The 27,290-nt window shown below is 43.2% G+C and overlaps 1 protein-coding gene across 2 annotated transcripts in view; it reads left to right on the top strand.

Annotated features, from left to right (window-relative positions):
* Nucleotides 1-27,290, top strand: part of LOC134577418 (myosin-10-like) — a 429,924-nt gene that overhangs the window by 274,804 nt on the left and 127,830 nt on the right. For both annotated transcript variants that reach the window (XM_063436146.1, XM_063436145.1), the window contains exons 12-15: nucleotides 2,672-2,790; nucleotides 2,971-3,123; nucleotides 3,364-3,537; nucleotides 5,229-5,402. In XM_063436146.1, the coding sequence (XP_063292216.1) occupies nucleotides 2,672-2,790; nucleotides 2,971-3,123; nucleotides 3,364-3,537; nucleotides 5,229-5,402 (620 nt within the window). The remainder of the gene's footprint in view (nucleotides 1-2,671; nucleotides 2,791-2,970; nucleotides 3,124-3,363; nucleotides 3,538-5,228; nucleotides 5,403-27,290) is intronic.

A 27,290-nucleotide genomic window follows, 5' to 3' on the forward strand; every position in this document is an offset into this window, starting at 1 on the left:
ATTTATTTTATTTTATAGGAAGTTGATCTAGGATGATGGACATGGGTTACATACATGGGACAGGGAAGGCTTATAAGAACATGTTTGGAAGCTAATTTTAGTCTCTGATTGTATAGCAAAGGGAAGGTGTAACTTTCAACCAGCTCTCCTATTTTTATGTTTTTGTGAATATGTCTGTGTAACGGCACCCCGGGCATAAAAGGGGTTAACAGCCGTTTAGGAGATATTCCCTTCCAGATATACAGGCAGCTACTGTAGACACTAATCCACCGAACCGGAGACGCATATGAATGTCGTAAACAGCTGAATCGGAACCATAAGCTGAATAGGAAAAACCATATGAATAGGTTTACACTCCTAGCAGTCAAACTGGAACAGCATAGAGTAAATCCCCCAAGAATGAGACAATGCTCAGTGTTGAGGGTCAAGCAGTGAACAGACAGAGCTGTGCGTTTATTGTTCTTATATACACATTAGTACCACCCACAGGGTTTTGGAAAACAACCAATAAACACGTACAATACACTCAGACACTCCCACACAAAATCCTCCCCTCTGCCTGTGATACAATTACCTTACACAATGGGTAATGTAATTATCACAAGCAGAGAAATACAGTTTTTCCACATTATTCATAACTTTAAAAGTATGCATCACATTCACATAAAATCCAATAAAATACACAAGGTTACATTTATTACATAAAATACAGACATGCAACATATCCCCAGATAGCTTAGGTCTGAGCGCACATTATTACTGAATGGCTCTCAGACGACACACATACAGTTCAATTGCCATGGAGCCAAAGTCTTTTATTACACCAATAGGCTCCATGGCATAGCTATCTGGGTTAAATCAGGGCAGAAATACATGAATAGACCTTTCTGCATAGGAAAATAAAGTATTTAAATGCCGGTCCATAGTCAAAAGGCAGCAGGCAGGCAACCAGGCTCCTCCAAAGCACAGTGGCGAGATTGGTCTCGTCACAGTCTGCATGTATGACTGATTGACTGTTGTGTATCTATATATGTACCTGTGAGTGTTTCTGTATATTTATGTTTCTGTGAATGTATGCATTTATTTTTATATGTCTTGATGTAGATATCCATGGATCTGTGAATGAGTGTGTCTGTGTGTGTGTAATTGTGCATATCTGTGTGAATATGTATTTGTGTGCACATTTGTGAGAGTGAGTTATCAGTGAGTGTTAGTATGTTTGCACCTGTGTGCATCTGAGAGTGCATGCCTCTGTGACAGCTAGGTCCAGACTGGCCATTGGGAAAACAGGGCAAATGCCCGGTGGCCCGCGATTGCCATGGTCCAAGGCCTACAGGGGAGAGCAGAAGATTGCATGACCCCAACTAAGGTTCATAGGGTCCCAAGCAGAGGGGTACACACTTAAACTGAAAGACGCAAACCCAACTGGACCACTGGCTAAACGGAGCATGAGCTCTCCAACGACTCCAACAGCCATGGACTCATGGTCAGACAAGGGCCAAGGGCTGCCACCAATGTGCCGACTTGCAACACCATGAGTGACACCAAATTATACACCCAGACACAATAGCAGAAGCATTGAGTGCCCCCTCAGGCAGTCGGGGCACTCAGACTACCATTACAAAAAGCCCTCAGCCATACCTGGCACGCCTTGACAGCCTGGGGGGAAGAATAACAAACAGCGGGTAATATTCCCAGAGGCACCCCCATCAGGTGGAACTGACTTAGAATGTGACCACACCCAAGGTGCTTGTTTGTTCTGCTATCACATACGCACGCAAACTAACAGGTGATGTGTTGGGGGTTGTGTACATGTGTTATGACTAATATGAACTGACCCTTTTCTTTTCCTACTGTACAATTTCTCCAACACAATTACCTTGCAATAACCCTCTCTTTTTATCTGTAAAATGTATCTGTTATAACAATGAAAAATGAAAATAAAGAAATTAAAAATTAATACAAATATAGAAGTATAATTGGACATCCCACCTCTTAAAGGGAACTTTACTGCCCAAATAAATGCTTCAAATCCTGGTGCAGATTGAAAAAAAATCTAAACTATTTCCTGTCAAATAGTATATAAAATCAGTTTACTTGCAAAAAGCAAGTGGAAAATAATATGTGAATGTACATCCTACAAAATGCATTTTGTTCCGAACTTTATTAAATTCAACTTTGTGTAGGATTTGGATGTGAAAGAACAATTTTAATTCAGACAAACCGAATTGACAGGAATTGGCTTTAATAAATCTGCAAATTGCCAATCCAGTGGGCATTTGTGTTTTTATTCCACTGGATTTGAGCCATTCGGAATATTAGTGAATAACCCTGAGTGTTATCTTAAAACACTGTTTTTTTGGTTGGAGTTGACCTTTAAATCTTCTTTTCTCAGCCCTAAAACCTGTTATGGGAGTGGAAGTGTATTTTTAACACCTCTGCCTAGCTATACACTATCAGTTGAAGCAGAGGCAGCTTAGGTAGCACCCCACCTTGTTTAGTTTGTTAAACTACTAGCCTCAAAAAGCCTTGGGACTTTGGTTGATGACCAAATTGCACAGTCCGCCCAATCTCAAAACATCACTGCAGATTGTTCATAAATTCTGTTCCCAAAGTGAATGTAGTCATCAATTTGCTAATAGAAAATTATTATACAATTCTGTCTATGCAGCTGCTCAAAAATTATGCCACCTGTTGGGACTGAATGTCACAGAGTTTACACGTGCCATCCTGATGCCAAGAATTAAAGTTGGACGTGATTATGTTCAAAAGGCCCAGACTAAAGAACAGGTAAGCATTAACAAACACAGCCTGTTAACGAAAACCTTTTTTTTTTTTTTTTCGAAAAGTTTAGTTTTTTTTTCCAGTTTCAGTTTAATTGTCATGTAGCAATCCATTAAATAGATCTCATATTTCAAATCTGAATGCACTTAAAGGAAAATAATTACTTTTGTATTTTAATCTTTACAGGCTGACTTTGCTGTGGAGGCTCTTGCAAAGGCACAATATGAAAGACTTTTCCGTTGGTTGGTTCAACGCATCAACAGGGCTCTAGATAGAACAAAGAGGCAGGGGGCATCATTTATTGGAATTCTGGATATAGCTGGATTTGAAATATTTGAGGTAAATATTATTTGAAATATTTGAGGTAAAACTCTCCACATATGCATTCAAATGTATGGTCAAATGCTTTTACATGTTTCATAATTTGTCATCTGTAAAGCTCTGCATAAACCTATTCTCAAGCATAGTATGAGCATAATATTGTGCATTATGTATTTGTTAAACTACATAGTGTTATATAGCTTGCTTAACCAGTTTAATGTCTTACCTTGTTAACTTTACATTCCTCTTCCTTTCTAGCTGAACTCCTTTGAACAATTGTGCATTAATTACACAAATGAGAAGCTGCAGCAGCTCTTCAATCACACCATGTTCATTTTGGAACAGGAGGAATATCAGAGGGAAGGCATTGAATGGAATTTTATTGACTTTGGTTTAGATCTTCAGCCATGCATTGACCTCATTGAAAGGCTGGTAAGAAATTGATAATTACAGTTATATTTTTACTTTCTGCACATCTTAAAGAGATATAATTTGCACCAAACAACTTTAGCAGCTCTTACTGCTCAATTATCTGTCATTTAGGAGTTAAATCACTTTTTTTTATGCAGCCCTGTGGACACCTTCCTTACATGTAACCTACACAGTCCAGCTGCACATTTCCTGTAAAGAGAGATATCATATTTAAACTTCCTTTATTGCACAGTCTAATTTGGAGTTTTTTATCTCCTACTCCAACTATTAATAATCTGTGAGAGCTAATAGGGGAAAAGAAAAGAAAGGGGAAAAATAAACTGACCGATGCATGTCTCCGTGCAGTGCCTTGCAAAAGAATTCACCCCCCTTGGCATTTTTCGTGTTTTGTTGCCTCACAACCTGGAATTAACATGGATTGTTTGAGGATTTGCATAATTTAATTTACAGAACATGCCACGTTCTCGCCATTTGGTTATGATAGATTTGATGGTGCTCCTGGGGATCATCAAAGATTTCGATATTTTTTTTTTATAACCTAACCCTGACTTGTACTTCTCAACAACATTGTCCCTTACTTGTTTGGAGAGTTCCTTGGTCTTCATGGCAGTGTTTGGTTAGTGGTGCCTCTTGCTTAGGTGTTGACGCCTCTGAGGCCTTTCAAAAAAGGTGTGTATATGTAATGACAGATCATGTGACACTTAGATTGCACACAGGTGGACATCATTTCATTAATTATGTGACTTCTGAAGGTAATTGGTTGCACCAGAGCTTTTTTTGGCTTTATAACAAAGGGGGTTAATACATCCGCACATGCCCATTTTCTGTTTTCTATTTCTAAAAAAATAGTTTTATGTATATATTTTTCTCATTTCACTTCACCAACTTAGACTATTGACTTCTGATCCACCACATAAAATTCAGATTAATAAAACTTACGTAATGTAATAGGTAAAAAGTCAAGGGTGGTGAATACTTTTGCAAGGCACTGTATAAGGGGCAAATTAAGTAAAGAAAAGCAATAAATATATACCTTAACCAAAAGCTTATGTAGAAAGTTATGTTATGTTAAGTTATGTATGAAAAGGTATGTATTTGAATGTAGTAGTGAATGCTCATGTATATGTTATAGCATGGTCAATATGTAATTGTTTTATATGTATTGCATTCTCCAAAAGAGAGAATATGTATTTTGATAAAATTTGATAAAAGAAATTATATAATTTTTATATAAATAAAAAATCTGCTAGAGCTTGCAGGAGCCACAGCGTGAGATTGAAGTTCAATTAACAGAGCAGGAGGGAAAGACTTCTAAAGTACTCACTGAGCTTGAAATCTAGTTGGAAATGAAGCAATTTTTCTTGTAGGCTGTGTGAGTCAGCCCTGGGAGGTATGGCTAGGGCTGCATCAACAGTAACAAAATATATTTAACTTAGCAGGGGCATGATCTATACTAAAACTGCTTCATTAAGCTAAAGTTGTTGTTTTGCTTAGAGTATATCTTTAACTCACATTGTAGTACTAATATGATACAATTTATCAGTAATTTGCCTCAAAAAATTCTATAGTGATATTTAATTTGAATTATACTCTTATCTATGTATATTTCATAAAGTAAGAATAGAAAACATGCTTTGCACTAATTTACATGGAATGTCATTAACACATATTATTATTTGGGTGTTTCATAGGCAAACCCTCCAGGTGTTCTGTCCCTATTGGATGAGGAATGCTGGTTTCCCAAAGCTACCGATAAAAGTTTTGTTGAAAAGGTTATTCAGGAATTGGGGACACATCCTAAATTCCAGAAACCAAGACAGCTGAGAGACAAAGCTGATTTGTGCATTATCCATTATGCAGGGAAGGTGAGAAGCAATCATATCTAAATGGTTATTTAGATCTCTTGTACCAATCAAGTGATTTTCCAATTAACTGTATGTTTAGTGTTTCCTAAAGCATATTAGTGGTCTGAGGGCAGCAACAAACTTGGTATTGCAATGTCAGACTTTACAATGTGTTGTAGTGATCAATAACTCATTCAGCACTTATCATGTGCATTATCCTGTCTAAAATAATGCTGGCTTGTATAAGGTATATGCAGTATTTCAATAATACATTATTTAATTTCAAGATTGGCAGCTTATACTTTTGTTGGCCTACAATTGACCAGTCTTCTTACACACTATAACCATTTTTTTGTAAGGTTAATAGTTACTTACTGCTCCAGTCACAATGAGGTTTCTTCTTGAGCTACTTTTGACTCAATTTGTCATAAGATGCTTTGCTACTTTTGACTCAATTTGTAATACAAATACTTTGAGTTCTGGGAGTTTATTGCAGCAACCACATCAGGTAACTTTGTTCTTACCATCAAACTAATAAATACTTTTGCTGGAAAGTAGACCATTCATTTGGGTCAAGTGTTATGCAGCTCTACAAGTACAACATTATAATCTACACCTTTCCCCCATCTGTCACAGCCCGCTTTTCATCAAAAGCCTTAACATCATCACTATCAAAAGATATGAGATCACTGACAACTTCTTATGTAATGTGTTCAGGATATGAACAAGCTTGCCAGTTGCTGTCTGTACCGATATACCAGAAACAGAGGAAAGAGTTCCTTTCCTTGATTTTGCCAAGAGAATTGAGGGTTTTTTTTAGGAGGAGAATAATGTTTATTTTTCTTTCTATATTTAGTGTAGTAATCCCCACAATCTGTTTTATGTATTTGGATTTTCTGGACATGTATTTGCTGTCTACATTTTAGAACTACTTAGCTTAAATAGATAATCCCCTTATTAGTAATAAGGGTCTAAAAAATAAAAAAAACAGTAAAAAACACAATAAAAAAACAATAAAACATATGTGGAACAGAATATAAAGGCAAAAGAAACACTAATAAAGTCCAAAAATAATCGTCCAGAATCAATAATGGGACAATACCACTATAGAAAAATCCAAAGTACTCTAAATTGGAGTGTGAGTCCTGCACAAAAAAATCTAAATGTGTAGTGGAAGGTAGGGGTCCAAATATATACGAAAATACCTTGGATAAAAGGGAAACAGAAACGGTGTATAGTGTAAAACCGTAACACAATTTATTCCAAATATAAAAATCCCCCCCTACATAAATACTCTTACACGAATAAGGGAGATACTCATCATAAATCAGAAAAGACTTCCATGCCCCGACGTTTATGTGTTCAAATGCAGCTGCAGTTTCCCCAAGAAGACAGGAGCTGCCCGGTGCACTCGGGAGAGCTGTCTGTGATGCTGGCAGGGAAAAACGAACTTGCGGCAAATGCGGCTTTAGTTGGAAGCTGGTAAAGCAGGATGTGCTGCAGACAAGATCTCGGTGGACACCTGATCAACGCGTTTCGCCCTTTCTCCGAGGGCTTTCTCAAGATAGGTGTCTCATGCCAGGCTTGGCAGTTAAATACTTTGCCGGGCAAAAATCATTTAAATTCTTAAAGGTATATATATACCTTTCTATGTCTTCAAACGAATAAAACATTTTCAACCAACGTAAATATCAACATATCAATTCAGTTCAAAAGGCAATAGCATAAAAAGCTTATATAATGTACAGATAATTATAAATAATTCTAAAAATAATTGTAGAAATAATTGGAGTTGTTATGTCTATACATCTTGACACATAAGATTATCTCAGTACATAGATGCCATATTACAACCCTTTGTTAAAAAGGCTAAATCATATTTAAAAGATAGTGGGGATCTGCTAACAAATATAGAAGGTCTGAAATGGGAGCAGGATTACATAATGGTTACATGACGTCAGGTCATTGGATACTGTCATCAAACAAAACTCTATATGAGGACCCCACCATGCTGGTGGAACAAGTAGAATTCTTGATTGAATGTATTGATTTCATACTTAACAACAATTTTTTCTGGCATGGTAATGATATTTATCTGCAGATCAATGGTATCGCTATGGGGACCAGGTTCGCCCTAAGTTACGCTAACATCTTTATGGCCTACTGGGAAAACCTGTTTATTTGGCAAGGACACCGGTGGGGGGCGAACCTGGTCTTCTATAGACGGTACATTGACGACTGGTTTTTTTTTGTATGGAGAGGGGGGAAACAGAACTTCTAGAGTTTCTCGCATACATCAACAGGAACGAATACAATCTATCTTTCACATACAAGTATAGCTCTACCACCATAGATTTCCTGGATTTGGTCCTATATACGGATCAACAGAGCACTCTTAAGTCTAAAACTTTTTTTAAGAGTGTAGACGTTAACAGCTACATTTTAACCTCCAGCTGCCATTACCCTTCTTGGCTCTCGGGTGTCCCATTTGGCCAATTTCTAAGGGTCAAGAAAAACTGCACTGATCCCGAAATATGTGACCAACAACTTCAGAAAGTAAAACAGCAGTTTATAGAGAAAAGATATGACGAGGAAGCATTAAATACAGCTCTCGAAAAAGTGACAAGTATAGAACGTACAAATATCCTACATAAGAAGCAAAAAGGAGCTAAGTCAAACATGAACACTGATGATTTATGCCCTTTAGTGTTTAACTATAGTGCTCAAGCATACAGTATAAAAAAAAAGTATACAGAAACATTGGCATCTACTTCGTCAAGATGCTGCTTTAGCTACGCTTTTACCAGTTAAACCTAGAGTTATTTTTAGGGGGGCTCCCACGCTACGTTACAGACTAGTACATAGTTTCAATAAGCCAATTAGATCAAATCATTTCTTGAGTGGCCAAAAGGGATACTACAAATGTGGTAATTGCCACATATGCAAATTAAGTACCATGGGAAAAAATTGTACCACCTTCCAGTCCTCAATAACTAAACAAATATTCAAGATCAAGGACTGTATCACATGTAACACAAAACAGGTCATATATAAGTTGGAGTGCCCGTGTGGCCTCCAATATGTAGGTCAAACTAAAAGAACACTCAAAACCAGGCTCAGGGAACATGTATACAATATAAAAAGAGGATTTGAAAAACACACACTTTCAAATCACTTTAATACACATCACAATCGCGATCCCACACTCCTGTCATATTGTGGTATTGAAAAGGTAGAAGTACCATGGAGGGGAGGAGAATTAAGCAAAATTTTGACATATCGAGAAATGTTCTGGATCTACAACCTAAAAACCCTTGTCCCCTCGGGCCTGAATGCAGAACTAGAACTAGTGAATATACTATAGTGATCTATTCGTGGGCTTTACTTTCTTACTACACACATTTTTCTTATTACACACATTTTTTTAATTTATTTTAATTATATAAGAGTTAGCAGACATACCCCTTTTACCGTTGGGATTATCGAATACCATAATCAATTTGGGTTGGGTATAAATATGGCCTAATAGATGTTATAATTCACACAACATCTGATATTGTCACGTCCAAAACATAGTGTCTAAGGTCCCAGTTCTAATATTAGGACTAGATATTTTATAATGTTGATAAGATGTCTTATATTGTTTTATATTGTTGATAAGATATTTTATATAGTTGGTGTGACCTGGGTACAATATCAAACAGTCACCCCTGAAGAGAATAAATAAATAGTTGTCCTTTGAGAAAGGGAAAAAGGGGGACTTCTGGTTAATCTATACTTGCATCTCTATTAATAAGATAACCTCTGAAATAAGTTTGGCTCACTGTTTCGATATTTTTATATATAAATTTATTGTTTTTATTTAATACAGTAGAAACAAGTGGCAACTTTCTAGAGAATTCACTAATATGCTACAACATCAGAGAAAGATACACAGATGTATCAATTGTAACTCAATTGTTGTTACTATTGTGTATTTCAAATCTTATGTGTCAAGATGTATAGACATAACAACTCCAATTATTTCTACAATTATTTTTAGAATTATTTATAATTATCTGTACATTATATAAGCTTTTTATGCTATTGCCTTTTGAACTGAATTGATATGTTGATATTTACGTTGGTTGAAAATGTTTTATTCGTTTGAAGACATAGAAAGGTATATATATACCTTTAAGAATTTAAATGATTTTTGCCCGGCAAAGTATTTAACTGCCAAGCCTGGCATGAGACACCTATCTTGAGAAAGCCCTCGGAGAAAGGGCGAAACGCGTTGATCAGGTGTCCACCGAGATCTTGTCTGCAGCACATCCTGCTTTACCAGCTTCCAACTAAAGCCGCATTTGCCGCAAGTTCGTTTTTCCCTGCCAGCATCACAGACAGCTCTCCCGAGTGCACCGGGCAGCTCCTGTCTTCTTGGGGAAACTGCAGCTGCATTTGAACACATAAACGTCGGGGCATGGAAGTCTTTTCTGATTTATGATGAGTATCTCCCTTATTCGTGTAAGAGTATTTATGTAGGGGGGGATTTTTATATTTGGAATAAATTGTGTTACGGTTTTACACTATACACCGTTTCTGTTTCCCTTTTATCCAAGGTATTTTCGTATATATTTGGACCCCTACCTTCCACTACACATTTGGATTATTTTGTGCAGGACTCACACTCCAATTTAGAGTACTTTGGATTTTTCTATAGTGGTATTTTCCCATTATTGATTCTGGACGATTATTTTTGGACTTTATTAGTGTTTCTTTTGCCTTTATATTCTGTTCCACATATGTTTTATTGTTTTTTATTGTGTTTTTTACTGTTTTTTATTTTTTAGACCCTTATTACTAATAAAGGGATTATCTATTAAGCACTGAAATCCACATATGCATCTTTAAATAGAAATTGGGATTTTCTTTTGTTTTAGCTGCTTATTTACTTAAGATATTGTCATTGTATTATTTTTATATATTTTATTGATATTATTTATTGGTTATTACGTTAGCCAATTACCATTTTAGTACTAGCGCTCTCTTTTTTTTGTATTCTGTACTTAGCTTAAATGGCAACTGTAAAATGTGTGGAAGAAACCAAATTTATTTGCAGCAAGTGCCTATATTTCCAAAATTGCTATAGACCATAAATTCACCTTAGTCTAAGTGACGACACGGAATAGAGGGGAAAAAAGGACGAGCAGTTAAAAAAAAATCACTTTATAGAAACATAGAATGTGACGGCAGATAAGAAGCATTCGGTCCATCTGGTCTGGCCAATTTTCTAATTCTTTCATTATTCCCTGGACTTATCTAATATCTAGGATAACCTTATATCCTATCCAGCTGGAAGACTATTCAATCGGTCCACTACCCTCTCAGTAAAGTAATACTTCCTGGAATTATTTGTAAACCTTTGCCCCTCTTTACTCAAGACTGTGCTCTTCTTGTGGTAGTTTTTAGTCTTTTACATATACTCTATGCCTTGACTGTGTCAATTGAAGATTATACTAGCTTTAGTGTACTAATAATCTTAATTTTAGTAATGACAGGAGGCGAATATTTGCATATCTTTCTTTACTGAAAACTCCAGCAGCATAGAAACAGTAACAACCAATCAGAGAAAAGATATGCTCCCCCATAAAAGGGTCTGTCTATGACATCATTTCCTCTTTCTTTGAGGCGAAAAAAGGTAACAGTCAATACATAAAATATCAATACGGATAACAATTCAACAATATATAACGATAAAGAACTTTGGTAGATCCATGAAGTGACGGAGTGGAAGACGATTCTTCGTCCCATAAATTGGATATTCACGCTGAAAGAAAAAGAAAAAGGTGAAAGGTTTCTGACGTGGCAACGTGTCCGCATATCATAACCAAATGTATAATTGAGCCATAATGTAAATTAAGATGTGAAAACTTAAACCTAAGACATCAAAGTATTATACTTAAACCTAGGTCATCAAACGGAACGTGAGAAGCATAACCATTAAATCAACGGAAAAACTGATAATATATATAATCCATGCATAGCAATGAACAAAGCAAACAAAACATATGCTAACATATACGGTAATAACCTGCATGCTTACCTGAACACTAGGACTTAAACCTGAAGAAAAACAAAGTAATCTGGGGGGGAAAGAAAAAACCCTAGGGCGGGAAATATTCGCCTCCTGTCATTACTAAAATTAAGATTATTAGTACACTAAAGCTAGTATAATCTTCAATTTTACCACATGACAGGAGGCTTCATATTTGCATTTTTAAAGCTTAGAATTGACCAGTGTGAAGGAAGTATGAGATGTTTGCTGAAACAGAGCGTTCTAAACGTACCCTCTCGCGCTCAAACTGCGCATCGTGTAGTGTCGGTTAGGGAAGCGTCGGCCGAAAAAGGACTTGTGGGGCCACCGCTCCCTTGACCGAGTGGGCTCCGAAAAAAGGTTCGACGCCCGCCAGGTGCAATAGCCAGCGGCTCCATCTGGCCAGTGTAGCGGTAGGCACCTCTCCATGAGGTTCCACGTAAGAAGTCAGGAGTAGACCCGTTGCATGAATACGAAGGGGGAATGATTTCGGTATACTCCATTAGCGTTCCGACCATACCTAGTTTGGTGTCTGACACAAAGTATGGGTATGACACCGAAGATGAACTGGACTTAGTTCGTCTCAATATGGTAAAGGTAATCCCCTCAGGTGCCATAGAGAAAAACCATTCATATCGAAAGCCCTAACGTCCGTCACCCGTCTAAATAAGACGAGGCATAACAAGAGGGCTAGTTTGGCTGAAAGTTGTTTCCGTGACAAGTAAGGATTGTCCTGTTATTCCCTCAAGGAATCACAGCACCACGTCCACCTGCCAGAGTTGTGAATACCTGGGTGCCGGGTCTCGATAATTCGGCACCCCGTAGTAGTCGACAACCCCGTGGATCTTGACCTACTGGTCCGCCCTGTACCGGAACGTGCGCCACCGCTATGGCGGATCCGATCACGTTGAGGGATCGATATGACCGCCCCACGAGACCAGGAGTGACAGATAGTAAGGATCAGCGTGACAGGTGCGGTAAAGGGGTCGGAATCCCTTTCCACCCATCAATCACTCCAGGCCGACCAGGCAGAAATATATAGCATTTCCTGGAGTCGGGAGCCTACGAGCCCCATAGGGTTCAGTTGATGCAATAGGTCGTGGACTGACCAGGAGCCCCTGAAACCGTCCAGGCCACTAGTGCTAGTTGTCCTTCCCTGACAAGGGAGTGAGCTTCCCCTCGCGGTCCCGTCGGAAGAAGAGGAAAGTCAGGGAGTAGTAGATGGTCTTCGCGAGACATCCCCAGGCGATCCGGGAACCGCGGTTGATCTGCCCGAGGGGTGTCATGAGCAGGAGCGATGTCTTGTGGGTACGTGTGTATCGAAGCATCCTTGCTATTGTGGAGAACGGCTGGGACACGTTTGTAGGGTACATCCATCGCTTCGCATCCGGAGGAAGAGTCAAGGTCCGTTCAGCCAATTCGAGTTTGTATGTGAAATAATCACCATCGAAATTCCATCCTCATTTCTGCTGACAGTGAGATCCAGTGGTCGTAAGAGTGGCCGGTGCGTACGTATCTTGCCATCAGCCGTTGCATGGCCTGTAGTGTAGTGGGCCAGGGAATATCGCTTGTATGAAGGAGGAGAGGAATCCCTCAATCCGGCGAGTATCCCGAGAGGAATCGTATCCAACCTAGAGTGAGTCTGACCTCTATCATTATAGAGGCGATCTTTGCTCTAGACCGACGGGGAACGTGGTTCTCCAAGCCGATGTCGAAACCGAGGAATTTGCCCAATTCAGATGGAGAAGCGAACTTTGTTTGTGTACTACCCAATGTGTAAACCAGTAGTTATCGCTTAGGAGGCTGTCGGTCGTAAAATTGGAAACAGTTAGCTACGTAGGTCGACTCACTAGAGAGAAGCGAGTAAGAAAATATATGAGGACTGTGTATACGATCTGGAACCTGTCGCCCAGAAGCGGCTGGCGGTTCGGTTCCGCTACCGACCAGTCCTCCCAAAAACATATTTCCCCGTAGGGAAGACTTGAATAGATTTATGTGCTCCTTGAGTTCTGCCATGAACAATACGCCAAATAGTAGGCCTTGTGCTTTTGGGCCGAATTCTTGTCGTTCCTAAGTCCCATACTGCGTTGTTGACGCGCACCAGAACAGGATTGTGTCTGTCGCCGCATAGTACGTCATCTATTGAGCTCGGGCGCAACTACCACTTGTCTGGTAGAAGTGGTCTGGGGTATTTGGCCCTGAAGTGTGCGCATACCTCCATCCCCAGAAGGTTGCGCAGCCAATAGTGTTCATCCAGGAACGGTCCGTCTTTGGCCACTCTGGTGTAGTGCCGCTATTGCTATCTCTGCCTCGGCCGCTGTCACAGAGTCAGATTTCCTTAACGTACTTCGAGGAAGTGTCCTCCATCAAGTGATGTGGGGCAGAGCCCATAACAGAACCTTCTCCACTGAGGCCGCTACAGCGGCGTTTGTCATTGTCTAGAAATCTTGGGAAGGTCGAGTGTCCACCGTGGCTCATTCCCGTCCTGTTTGGAGACAGTGGTAGTCAGTGGGAGTAGTGTTTGAGGATCCGCACGTAGGGGTGCTAGACTCCTGGTAGAACTGGGCATCACCCGGGTAAAATGGTTTGAGAGTATGAATACCTGTGCCACGGGTAGAGGGTTCACCTCTATTGGTTTAATCTGGCTCCTGAGAGCCGCGGGGCAGGCGCGACTGACTGGTAGTGGTGTTTGGGTTAGCCGGGTCCACCACAAATGTACGCCAGAGCTGTATGTACGGTATTAAAGTATACAGGCTGATTATAGAGGCGCGTGGGGCCCGTTTCCATAAGGTCTGCAACCGCAGGACCCACGTCTGTTCGGATGGGTTCATCCCAGGTGGTGTGCCATGGTAACCCAGAGGACACCCACATCAAGGTAATGGTCTGTCAGTGACCTCGCATGCATATCTGGGGGGTCACCCCAGGTGGTGTGCCATGAAAAAGTACCCAGAGGACACCCACATCATAATTATTGGTACCTTGCAAGTATTGCATGCATATCTGGGGGTCACCCCAGGTGGTGTGCCATGTAAAAAAATAACCCAGAGGACACCCACGTTCAATATGTACACTAGGCACCGTAAAATACATATATGTCTCCCTGTGAGGGGTGCTACGCAGTACATTCAGTTTCCTTAGTGGTCCTGCCGTCAAACCGTATCCAGCATGGTACTGTTGCTTTAAAGTAAACAGAGAGGCAGTGAGAGGGCTGTATATGCACGTAGTCAGTGAAATCAGGGCTGTATGTGTTTATCTCTTGAAAAATACAGGCCCTTGTGCACATCAACGGGGTTCACCCCGGGTGGTGTGCCGTGGCAATCAGAGGACAACCACATCAATTGAAATGGGCCGTCAGCGCCCTTGCATGCATATCTGGGGGGTCACCCCAGGTGGTGTGCCATGAAAAAGTACCCAGAGGACACCCACATAAAGTTTGCACCCTTGGGTACAGTAATGTAATATAACCCTGTGCCGGGTAATCAGTATAATATTCCCTTTGAAGGGTATAGCAGGATGTGATCCCCTGAGGGGAAATAACGTAGCATCTGTCCCTGCAGGGACCAGCGAGGCAGTATGTCAGTTAAGGTATGTATATATATATAGTACAGCCTTCATACCAAAGAAACTCAATTGTGCCTGCCCCAAACTTAAAAATGTACCTTATAAACTGGAATATAGGTAAAATAGGACACCTTATTAAACTAATTGATTACATTTTAACATAGATAATGAATGTTATATACAAATATTTGATAAAAAGGTCCTTATATATGTATCCTGCTATATTGCCAGTAAAAGACCTTGATGGTTATGGGAAACAGGTGATACATCTAAAAAATAGTTTCACTTAATCCCATTTAAGCCTTCTAATTAAAACCATTGAGTATTTCATGTGTGCCCCTAATGGGGTTCGAAGTTGCATATAGCTAAAATAGCTCTGTTTGCTTGCAGGCAAACAGCATGTCACCTAAACCATCCCTGCTGCGACTAAGAAGAGGGGGTGTCCCCGAGGGGGGGGTCCCCCAATTACGTTGCGGCGATCGGGTGATTCCCGAACCGCCGAGTGTAAGGAGAGGCGGCCGTCGCGGGTCTCGCGAGCCGCGAGAACCAAGATGGCCGCCGGCCGCGTGAGTGAAAGTTACCCGCTCGCGGCTGCGAGCGGGGAGGGAAAAAAGGCGGCAAACAAAATTCTAACCCCGGCTACCCTCCACCCGTCCCCACCCAGCCCCCTGTGTCGATAAGGGCAGGTCCGCGCGGCGAACGCGGCACGAACAGCCGTGACGCCCGCGGACTGTCAGCCCGAAAAAACAAAGTAACAGGGCGACTGAGTAAGAGAAAAACAGGAGGGGGACAGGTATAGGTAGATAGGGGTGAATAAGAAAAAACCAGAAATAATACAATAATAACAATAAGCAAAAAGACAGTAATACTACAATAACAAAATAAGAAAAAACAGCAATAATACAATAAAAGACAATATAATATAGACAATAATATAGACAATGTATAATAAAAAGCCAATATATAATAATATAGACAATAATATACATAAACCAGAGAGGTAAAATTACTCTGACCTGTTGATGGCTGGAGCAGCAAAGAAAGAGGAAATGATGTCATAGACAGACCCTTTTATGGGGGAGCATATCTTTTCTCTGATTGGTTGTTACTGTTTCTATGCTGCTGGAGTTTTCAGTAAAGAAAGATATGCAAATATGAAGCCTCCTGTCATGTGGTAAAATTCCATTTATGCATTGAAATGTTTCTATCATACCCCCCTGTCTCATCTTTCTTCCAAGCTATAGATATTAAGATCATTTAACATTTTTATTGGAGAGAGTACTTTGCAATTCATGAACCAGTTTAGTTGCCCTTCTGTGAACTCTCTTCAAAGTATCAATAGCCTTCTAGAGATATGGTCCCCTGTACTGCATACAACATTCCAAGTGAGGTCTTACTAGTGCTCTGTACAATAACATGAGTAGTGTTCGCTGGCGAATAGTTCCCGTCAAACATAGCGTGTTCGCGTTCGCCGCCGCGGGTGAACACATGGGTGGTTCGATCCGCCCCCTATTCGTCATCATTGAGCAAACTTTGACCCTGTGCCTCACGGTCAGCAGACACATTCCAGCCAATCAGCAGCACACCCTCCCTAGCAGACCCTCCCACCTCCCTCACAGCATCCATTTTAGACTCATTCTGAAGCTGCATGCTTAGTGAGAGGAGGGAAAGGGTAGCTGCTGCTCATTAGATAGGGAAATTTATAGCTAGGCTAGGGTATTCAGTGTCCACTACAATCCTGAAGGACTCATCTGATCTCTGCTGTAAGGACAGCACCCCAAAAAGCCCTTTTTAGGGCTAGAACATCAGTCTGCTTTTTTTTTTTCTGTGTAATGTAATTACAGTTGCCTGCCTGCCAGATTCTGTGTCAGGCTCAGTGGATGCTGTGCCCATTTGCACAGTCAGTGCCACCACTCATATCTGTTGTCACAATAGCTTAACCCCTTAAGGACCAAACTTCTGGAATAAAAGGGAATCATGACATGTCACACATGTCATGTGTCCTTAAGGGGTTAAGCTTTACATTAAAAAAAAAAAAAATTCACTGTAATAGATTGAAGAGCAGTTAGTTGTCTGCCAGCTTCTGTGTCAGGCTCAGTGGATGCTGTGCCCATTTGCACATCCAGTGCCACCACTCATATCTGTTGTCACAATAGCTTAAGCTTTACATTTAAAAAAAAATATATTTTTTTCACTGTAATAGATTGAAGAGCAGTTAGTTGTCTGCCAGCTTCTGTGTCAGGCTCAGTGGATGTTGTGCCCATTTGCACAGTCAGTGCCACCACTCATATATGTTGTCACAATAGCTTAAGCTTTACATTTAAAAAAAAAACAATTTCACTGTAATAGATTGAAGAGCAGTTAGTTGTCTGCAAGCGTCTGGGTGTCAGGCCTCCTTCAGCGTGTGCCCTGCAGAACCCTGCCAGCGTACTTTGACAGTTGCCACTCATATCTGGTGTCTCTGTAGCGTGCTTTTACAAAGAAAAAAGTTTTCCAGTGTAAGCTAATAGCAGTCAGTGTCCTTCAAGCGGGTGTGTCAGGCCTTCCTTCAGCATGTGCCCTGAAGAACCCTGCCAGCGTACTTTGACAGTTGCCACTCATATCTGGTGTCTCTGTAGCGTGCTTTTACAAAGAAAAAAGTTTTCCAGTGTAAGCTAATAGCAGTCAGTGTCCTTCAAGCGGGTGTGTCAGGCCTTCCTTCAGCATGTGCCCTGCAGAACCCTGCCAGCGTACTTTGACAGTTGCCACTCATATCTGGTGTCTCTGTAGCGTGCTTTTACAAAGAAAAAAAGTTTTCCAGTGTAAGTTAATAGCAGTCAGTGTCCTTCAAGCGGGTGTTTCAGGCCTTCCTTCAGCGTGTGCCCTGCAGAACCCTGCCAGCGTACTTTGACAGTTGCCACTCATATCTGGTGTCTCTGTAGAGTGCTTTTACAAAGAAAAAAAGTTTTCCAGTGTAAGCTAATAGCAGTCAGTGTCCTTCAAGCGGGTGTGTCAGGCCTACAGCCTGTGCTCTGAAGACCTGTGCCAGTGCACATTGCCACTCATATCTGGTGTCTCTGTAGCGTGCTTTTACAAAGAAAAAAGTTTTCCAGTGTAAGCTAATAGCAGTCAGTGTCCTTCAAGCGGGTGTGTCAGGCCTACAGCCTGTGCTCTGAAGACCTGTGCCAGTGCACATTGCCACTCATATATGGTGTCTCTGTAGCGTGCTTTTACAAAGAAAAAAGTTTTCCAGTGTAAGCTAATAGCAGTCAGTGTCCTTCAAGCGGTTGTGTCAGGCCTACAGCCTGTGCTCTGCAGACCTGTGCCATTGCAGATTGCCACTCATATCTGGTCTCACAGTAGCTTGCACGCGTTGTACCACTAATCCCCAAAAAAATGACAGGCAGAGGCAGGCCACGCCGCAGGGGCCATCGTGGTCGTGGTGCTGTGATTCCCTTTGGCCCTAGAATAATGCCCAGTTTTCAGAGGCCACGTACCCTGAACTTGAAAAGTTCTGAGGACATAGTTGACTGGCTAACACAGGACACCCAATCTTCTACAGCCTCCGCTCGGAACCTTGACGCACCATCCTCCTCCAGCTTAGCTTCAGGCAGCTCTCAAGATACCACTCACCCGCCTGCCGCCACCACCAAAACTAGCACCACAGCCGTTTTACTTGGTATGTCAGAGGAGTTATTCACACATCCATTTGAAGAAATGAGTGATGCACAACCATTATTGCCAGAGGATGTAGATAACAGGGATATGTCTCAGGCAGGCAGCATTACACACATGGACGTACGGTGTGATGATGATGATGATGATGATGATGTTGTACCCGCTGCTGCTTCCTTTGCTGAGTTGTCAGATACAAGTGAAGCGGTTGATGATGACGATGCGTCCATGGATGTCACGTGGGTGCCCGCTCGGCAAGAAGAAGAACAGGGCGAAAGTTCAGATGGGGAGACAGAGAGGAGGAGGAGGAGACGAGTTGGAAGCAGGGGGAGGTCATCCCAAGGAGCTAGTGGCACAGTCAGACAGCACGCCAATCAACGGATGCTGTGTCCACCACCAGAATGCCGTCATTGCAGAGTTCAGCAGTGTGGATTTTTTGTGTGTGTCTGCCTCTGACAACAGCGATGCCATTTGCAACCTGTGCCAAAATAAACTGAGTCGTGGGAAGTCCAACACCCACCTAGGTACAACTGCTTTGCGTAGGCACATGATCTCACATCACAAACGCCTATGGGATCAACACATGAGTACAAGCAGCACGCCTACTCTAAGCCGCCATCCTCCTCCTGGTCCAGCATCTTCAGCCACGTCAACCACTGCTGTCCTCCTTGCCCCCTCTCAACCATCCGCCACTCCGTCTTCCGCCTTGAGCAGTTCCCGCTCATCTGCCCACAGTCATGTATCTGTCAAGGACATGTTTGAGCGTAAGAAGCCAATGTCAGAAAGTCACCCACTTGCCCAGCGTCTGACAGCTGGCTTGTCCGAACTATTAGCCCGCCAGCTTTTACCATACAAGCTGGTGGAGTCTGAGGCGTTCAAAAAATTTGTAGCTATTGGGACACCGCAGTGGAAGGTACCCGCCGAAATTTCTTTTCACAAAAGGCAATCCCCAACCTGTACTCGATTGTGCAAAAGGAAGTAATGGCATGTCTGGCACACAGTGTTGGGGCAAGGGTCTGACCACTGATACCTGGTCTGCAAAGCATGGTCAGGGCAGGTATATCACCTACACTGCGCATTGGGTAAACCTGCTGACTGCTGCCAAGCATGGAATGCATGGCTCTGCAGAGGAGTTGGTGACACCGCCACGACTTGCCGGCAGGCTTGCTGCCATCTCCTCTACTCCTCCTACTCCATCCTCTTCCATAACCTCCTCGGCTGAGTCCTCTTCTGCTGCTGCGTCTTGCTTCACATCAATGGCACCCCCCCAGCTCCCCAGGTACTATTCCACATCCCGGATACGGCAGTGTCACGTCATCTTGGGTTTCACTTGCTTGAAAGCAGAGAGTCACACCGGACAAGCACTCCTGTCCGCCCTGAATGCACAGGTGGAAAAGTGGCTGACTCAGCAGCAACTGGATATCGGCAAAGTGGTTTGTGACAACGGAACAAATTTGTTGGCGGCATTGAAGTTGGGCAAGTTGACACATGTGCCGTGCATGGCACATGTGTGTAATCTGATCGTACAACGCTTTGTGCATAAGTACACAGTCTTACAGGACGTCATGAAGCAGGCCAGGAAGGTGTGTGGCCATTTCAGGCGTTCCTACACGGCCATGGCTCACTTTGCCGATATCCAGCGGCGAAACAACATGCCAGTGAGGCGCTTGATTTGCGACAGCCCGACACGTTGGAATTCAACACTTCTAATGTTCGATCACCTGCTCCAACAAGAAAAAGCTGTTAATCAATATTTGTATGACCGGGGTGCTTGGACAGCCTCTGGGGAGCTGGGAATTTTTTTGCCACGTTACTGGACGCTCATGCGCAATGCCTGTAGGCTCATGCGTCCTTTTGAGGACGTGACAAACCTAGTCAGTCCCACCGAAGGCACCATCAGCGACATCATACCATTTGTTTTCTTCCTGGAGCATGCCCTGCGAAGATAGCTGGATCAGGCCGTAGTTGAGCGTGAAGAGGAAGAGGACGAGTTGTGGTCACCATCACCACCAGAAACAGCCTTATCAGCATGGCTTGCTGGACCTGCGGCAACGCTGGAAGAGGATTGTGAGGAAGAGGAGTCAGAGGAGGAATGTGGCTTTGAGGAGGAGGAGGAATACCAACCACAACAGGCATCCCAGGGTGATCGTTGTCACCTATCTGGTACCCGTGGTGTTGTACGTGGCTGGGGGGAAGAACATACCTTCATTGACATCAGTGAGGAGGAGGAACGGGAAATGAGTAGCTCGGCATCCAACCTTGTGCAAATGGGGTCTTTCATGCTGTCGTGCCTGTTGAGGGACCCTCGCATAAAAAGGCTGAAGGAGAACGACCTGTACTGGGTGTCCACGCTACTAGACCCCCGGTATAAGCAGAAAGTGGCGGAAATGTTACCGAATTACAACAAGTCGGAAAGGATGCAGCATTTGCAAAATAAATTAAAAAGTATGCTTTACACAGCGTATAAGGGTGATGTCACAGCACAACGGGAATCTAAAAGGGGGAGAGGTGGAAGTCATCCTCCTCCTCCCACGATCACGCCGGCAAGGACAGGACAGGGCAGGATATCTGCCAAGTGACCCTATGTAGGGGGAACAGTCTCTATTCCGCTCTGTGTCAGTGTGTATCATGGTCTCTGAGGGCGGGGAACAGTCTCTATTCTGCTCTTGCATTTCTATTTCTTCTTAGATAACAAAAAAAATCTGAGACGACGTTGGCAGGGCTATTCACTTGTGTGATCTGTCATGTGATCTGTCATTTGAATGTTAATTTGAACCGTGGGGCACAAGAACTTGAATCTGACAATTTTTATTTTATCAGAGAACTTGTTCGGGATACAGAAAGGAAAAAAGGGAGGGTAAGCGGTTAAGGTACATCGATCTTATTCACATCTTATACATTCAAGAACAAACTGATTATTCATTCTCGTGGGAGTTTTTCCACTGCCCTTGTGCCTTTGGTCTAGTACCATGTCATGGTTGTCTTTCTCTCCTAAACCTGGGTTTGGTCCGGGGTATGGGAAGGGGGAAACCTGGGGACAGGCTACGGTAGGGGAAGAAGAACAGGGGAAATAGACGTCGGAAGCCCCTCATCTCCCTTTGTCTCCTTCTTAGTTAGCACGCTGTGTGTGGTCACCAGGTCTATTCCCTTATCTAACTACTTAACTATGTACAATGTGGGTGTTTGTTCCGTTATGCCCTGTAGATTGTTTAACCTCAGCTTGGTATACCTCAATTTTGGCTTTTGTACCATGGTGTTTGGAGTCGTTGTCTCTCTGCGTCAGAGCAGTTAGGTCTTAGCAGTGGTACTATTCATCCTTTGTGTATATATATATATATGTGATATGTTATTGTTCCAACACGACCCCCTCCTCCTCCTTCCTCAGATACGCCTCCCATATGTTCCTGGCTTCCTTATTGTGGTGTGGGGGGTGTAGCCGCTGGCAGGTTTTTGTTTCATATGCTAGGTTTAGGGAGATCTGTTGGAGAAGGCTAGATCTCTCCGGTGGCTGTTGTTGTTTCCACCCTCTGGCTATTAATAAGTTGGCAGCAATCAAAATATGATATGTTAGGTCAGCATGTGCTTTTGGGAATGGGTCAATCGAGATGAAGAGTAGGGCATTTTCTGGTCTCAGGTTGGTTCTCGTGACCAGTGCCCCTTGTATCACCCCCTCAACTGCCTTCCAGTATCCTCTGATGGCCGAGCAGGCCCACCAGATGTGGAGCATTGTGCCCTACTCTATTAAACATCTCCAGCAAAGTCTCGAGTTGTTGGGCTATATGGTCGCTAGTCTAGTCGGTACCAAGTACCACCTATATTGTATCTTGCGCATTAGCTCCAGGTGGGATGCGCATCTGGATCTACCTTTATGGGCTATGAAGGCTTGGTTCCATTGTTCTTCTGAGAATACTGTACTCAAATCCTTATGCCATGCCTCTCTGAATTTGTCTAGCTGCGGTGGTGGCTGTTGGGTAGGATTATTTAGAATTGCATACATGAGTGAAAGCGTTCTTGGGCATTGTTCTAGATTTGCATGCTTTCTCTATATAACGCGTGTGGGTCGGGGTTGTCAGGGCTCCCTTTAGTTGTAGGTAGGAGATTATCGCTCTTTCGGGCAAATCGTAACTCTGTTGCAGGTCGGGGAATTGTCTCAGCTGTCCTTGATTATAGAGGTGTCTAACCAACGTGCATCGTCGCTCGGTCCATAGTCGATGGTCAAATGTGGGATTCATCATGTGTATGCAGTATAGTGGTGTGGCCAGCGCCCATTTATATGTATAACCTAATTGTGGTTTAATCGTATCCCAAGTTTTCAGCAGGATTGCGGTAGTGGCCGGTGTGTCTGGTAGTTTAGGGCGATGTCTATGTGGGACCCAGAATAAGTACCTAAGGCCCTTGGGGCAAGCCCACGTTGATTCCATGTCCACCCATTGTGGTGTGTTGTGGGCTGTGTGTGCCTGCAGGGCGGTGGTCATCAGCGCTGCCCTATAGTAGGTTCTAACCTCTGGTAGTCCTAGCCCTCCCTGCTCTAGGGGTTTGGTGAGTATGCTAGTGGCTACCCTGATTTTCTTGTGTGCCCACACGAAGCCAGTGAGAGTCCTTTGTAGACGTCGCAAGTACTCATTGGGTAATGGGATCTCTAGCGTTCTAGTCAGGTATTGGAATTTTCGGCAGCAGCAGTTTCCACTTTTTTTTTAAGAATTTGCCAGTAATCTTTTTTTGAAGTTGTTCCCCTCCTCTTGACACGATCAATGACCTGAGAGTCTCCGTAAGCAGGGTTGACCTGTTAGTCCCGTTTTCCATTTAAGTTGTGCATGATGTCCAGGCTAGGTTTCCAGGGACAAATGTTGTAGCCTGTTGAACGAGGTGACCTTGCTCGGGTCCCAGGTGTGCGGTTCCTAAAATCGCTGCCATATACACGTCCACTGATAGGAGACGCAAGAGGTATTAAACTGATAAGAATAGTACTAAACACACCACTCCTATCTGGTGGCACATTAGATTGCACGCGCAGTGCCCCAAATTTGAAGTAGGAGGACCGATCAAGCATCTTCTTCCATATCCCTGTTCCAAAAATCACTGCCATATACACGTCCACTGATAGGAGACGCAACAGGTATTAAACTGATAAGAATAGTACTAAACACACCACTCCTATCTGGGGCACATTAGATTGCACGTGCAGTGCCCCAAGTTACCCTATGTAGGGGGAACAGTCTCTATTCCGCTCTTGGTCAGTGTGTATCAGGGGCTTTGAGGACGGGGAACAGTCTCTATTCTGCTCTGTGTCAGTGTGTATCATGGTCTCTGAGGACAGGGAACAGTCTCTATTCTGCTCTGTGTCAGTGTGTATCAGGGGCTTTGAGGACGGGGAACAGTCTCTATTCTGCTCTGTGTCAGTGTGTATCATGGTCTCTGAGGACGGGAACAGTCTCTATTCTGCTCTGTGTCAGTGTGTATCAGGGACTTTGAGGACCGGTGTAAATCCATACCTGCCAAGTGACCCTTTGTAAGGGGAACAGTCCCTATTCTGCTCTGTGTCCGTGTGCATCAGGAGCTCTGAGGACAGGTGTCAATCCATATGTCAAGGTGTCAATATGTCATATGTCAGGTGTCAATACATATTCATTGTGATTTAGGAATGTTAGGTGATTTCTGCCCTTTATGGATTAAAACCAGACTCTGCATCAACTGTGTAATTTTCCATGGGAGTTTTGCCATGGATCCCCCTCCGGCATGCCACAGTCCAGGTGTTAGTCATCTTGAAACAACTTTTCCATCACTTTTGTGGCCAGAAAGAGTCCCTGTGGGTTTTAAAATTTGCCTGCCATTGAAGTCAATGGCGGTTCGCCCGGTTCGCCGGTTTGCGAATGTTTGCGGAAGTTCCCGTTCGCCGTTCGCGAACCGAAAATTTCGGGTTCGCGACATCACTAAACATGAGCACTTCTACTGCTGATACATCTACGTATACAACCAAGCATTCTGACAATGATTTCTCACAGTCACCACGATATGAACTCGGATCACTGGGTTCAAAGTTCAGAGTGCTAACCATTACACTATGGAAATATATATATGTTATCTTGCTCTTCACCCCAAAGCAAGCCAAACTTATCCCCCTGGATGAAATGTTTTGCATTTCTAAGGCACCATATGCACCAACCCAAAGGTAGGGGTGCTGAGAGGATCCCTGTCACAGGGGGTGGCCCCTGTACTTGTATTAGGTAAGGCAGAGCAGGCACCTGCTTACCTTGATGGCAGGTGCCTGCTCTGACAAAAAATACTGGTGCCCGGAGGAGAGGGGATGGAGCAGGAAGGCGGCGAGGGAGGCTGTTCTTACAGCCTCTCACTCCTCCCTTGCGCGCCCTCTGTAATGCCGGGAGCCGGAATATGATGTCTTTCCGGCCCCGGCATACTAAACGGCGCACTGGAGGAGTAAGAAGCTGCCCCACACTGGACCCCAGGGAGTTGAGTGTTTGACTGTGTGTGTGTTTGCCAGTTAGTGAGTATGTATGTCAGTGAGTGTGTCTGTGTGTGTCAGTGTGTGTGTTTGTGTGTCTGTCAGTAAGTGCCTGTGTGTGTGTGTCTGTGAGTGAGTGTATGTATGGCAGTGAGTGTGTGTGTGTGTGTGTGTGTGTGTGTCTGTCTGTCTGTCAATGAGTGAGTGTATGTATGTCAGTGAGTGTATGTGTGTGTGTGTGTGTGTCTGTCAGTGAGTGAGTGTATGTATGTCAGTGAGTGTCTATCAGTAAGTGCATGTATGTGTGTGTGTGTGTGTGTGTATGTGTGTCTGTCTGTGAGTGAGTGTATGTATGACAGTGTCTGTGTGTGTGTGTGTTTGTGTGTGTGTCTGTCAATGAGTGAGTGTATGTATGTCAGTGAGTGTCTGTCTGTGTGTGTCAGTGAGTGAGTGTATGTATGTCAGTGAGTGTATGTGTCTGTCTGTCAGTCAATGAGTGAGTGTATGTATGTCAGTGAGTATGTGTGAGTCTGTCAGTGAGTGAGTGTGTGTCTGTCAGTGAGTGTATGGATGTCTGTCTGTCAGTGAGTGTGTGTGTGTGTATGTATGTCAGTGAGTGTATGTGTCTGTCGGTGAGTGTGTGTTTGTGTGTGTCAGTGAGTGAGTGTATGTCTATTAGTAAGTTTATTGTCTGTGTGCATGCGTGGGTGTGTGTGTGTGTCTGTCAGTGAGTGAGTGCATGTTTGTCAGTAAGTGTGTGCGTGTGTCTGGCAGTGAGTGTGTGTGTCTGTCAGTGAGTGTGTGTCTGTCAGTGTGTGTCTGCCAGTGAGTTAGTGACATGAGGGGGCGGCAAAATGGATCTTTGCCTATTGACGATAAATCACTCTTTTTGGCAAGGAGAGCATGGAACATCCAGTTTTACTAGATCTTTCAATGAACACTATAATTCAGCTTATTTACCAACACCAAAAAAAATCAATTGGCCTCTTCTCCTCTACATCCTCCTTGTGCCTGGAACACCACTCCACATCATGAATGAAAACGAGCATGTTCAGACTCACACAAATTGGTTCAACCAAGGTTCTGATGCATGGCGGTTTGGAAATGTGGATTTTAGCAAATTACCCAAATTGCATTTTTGCCATAAAGATGCATTCAGATAACCCATCTCTTTGAGGAGATGCTGATTGATGCAGCACATCAATTGTCACACATAGTTGGCCCCCGTTGCTTCTCTGTAGGGAAGCATTTAATTGGCAGTGGTTCTAAAACATTTTAGGTTCAAGGCACCCTTAATATTTAAATATTTTTCCAAGGCGCCCCAAGTAAAAAATAATTTCTAGGTTATATACATGTACAGTGCTGTGGCATATACTGGGCCCCTGTTCAGCATAAATATTTCCCAGTCAGGGGCAGATCCAGAACCTAATCTCGGGAGGGTAAATTATAAAAAGAAACAATCCAAGCACAATAACCACTACAGCACTCCCAGGTGTTTTACCTGTCGTCTGCTGGGGCAGGGGCTATAGTAGGGGAAAGGTGCAGTAGTGTATGTGTGTGTGTTTGTGTGAGGGATGCAGTGTGTTTACAGAGGTGCATTGTGTGTGTGAAGGATGCAGTGTGTGTGGGGGGGGATGCATTGTGTGTGTGTGTGTGTGAGGGGGCAATGTGTGTGCTAGGGATAGTGTGTGTGGGGTGAAGTGTTTGTGTATTGGGGGCAGTGTTTGTGTTTTGGGGGAAGTATTTGTGTATTGGGGGCTGTGTGTATGGGGTACAGTGTCTGTATGGGGTTCAGTGTGTGCGTGAGGGGTAAAGTGTGTGTGTGTAAGGGGGCAGAGTGTGTGATGGGTACAGTGTGTGTATGGGGCACAGTGTGAGTATGTGGGCAATGTGTGTATGTGGGGAAGATTGTGTTTCTAAAGGGGGCAGTGTGTGTGTGTAGAGTGTAGAGCTCCCCCAGGTCACCTTTCCCTCCCCTGCCGGCTGCAGAATTTCAGTGCTAGCAGGCTGGTGAGGAAGATCTCTGATCTGCCCTCCAATCCTGCAGAGCCGGCAGGGGAGAGCGAGGCATGACACGATTATTTTCTCGATGCTATGATCATATGATCATAGCACCCGGGGAAACATTTTGTGGCACCTGTGTGTGTCCGTCTTGGCG

Source organism: Pelobates fuscus, chromosome 11, assembly GCF_036172605.1.
Source record: "Pelobates fuscus isolate aPelFus1 chromosome 11, aPelFus1.pri, whole genome shotgun sequence".
Lineage (NCBI taxonomy): Eukaryota > Metazoa > Chordata > Amphibia > Anura > Pelobatidae > Pelobates > Pelobates fuscus.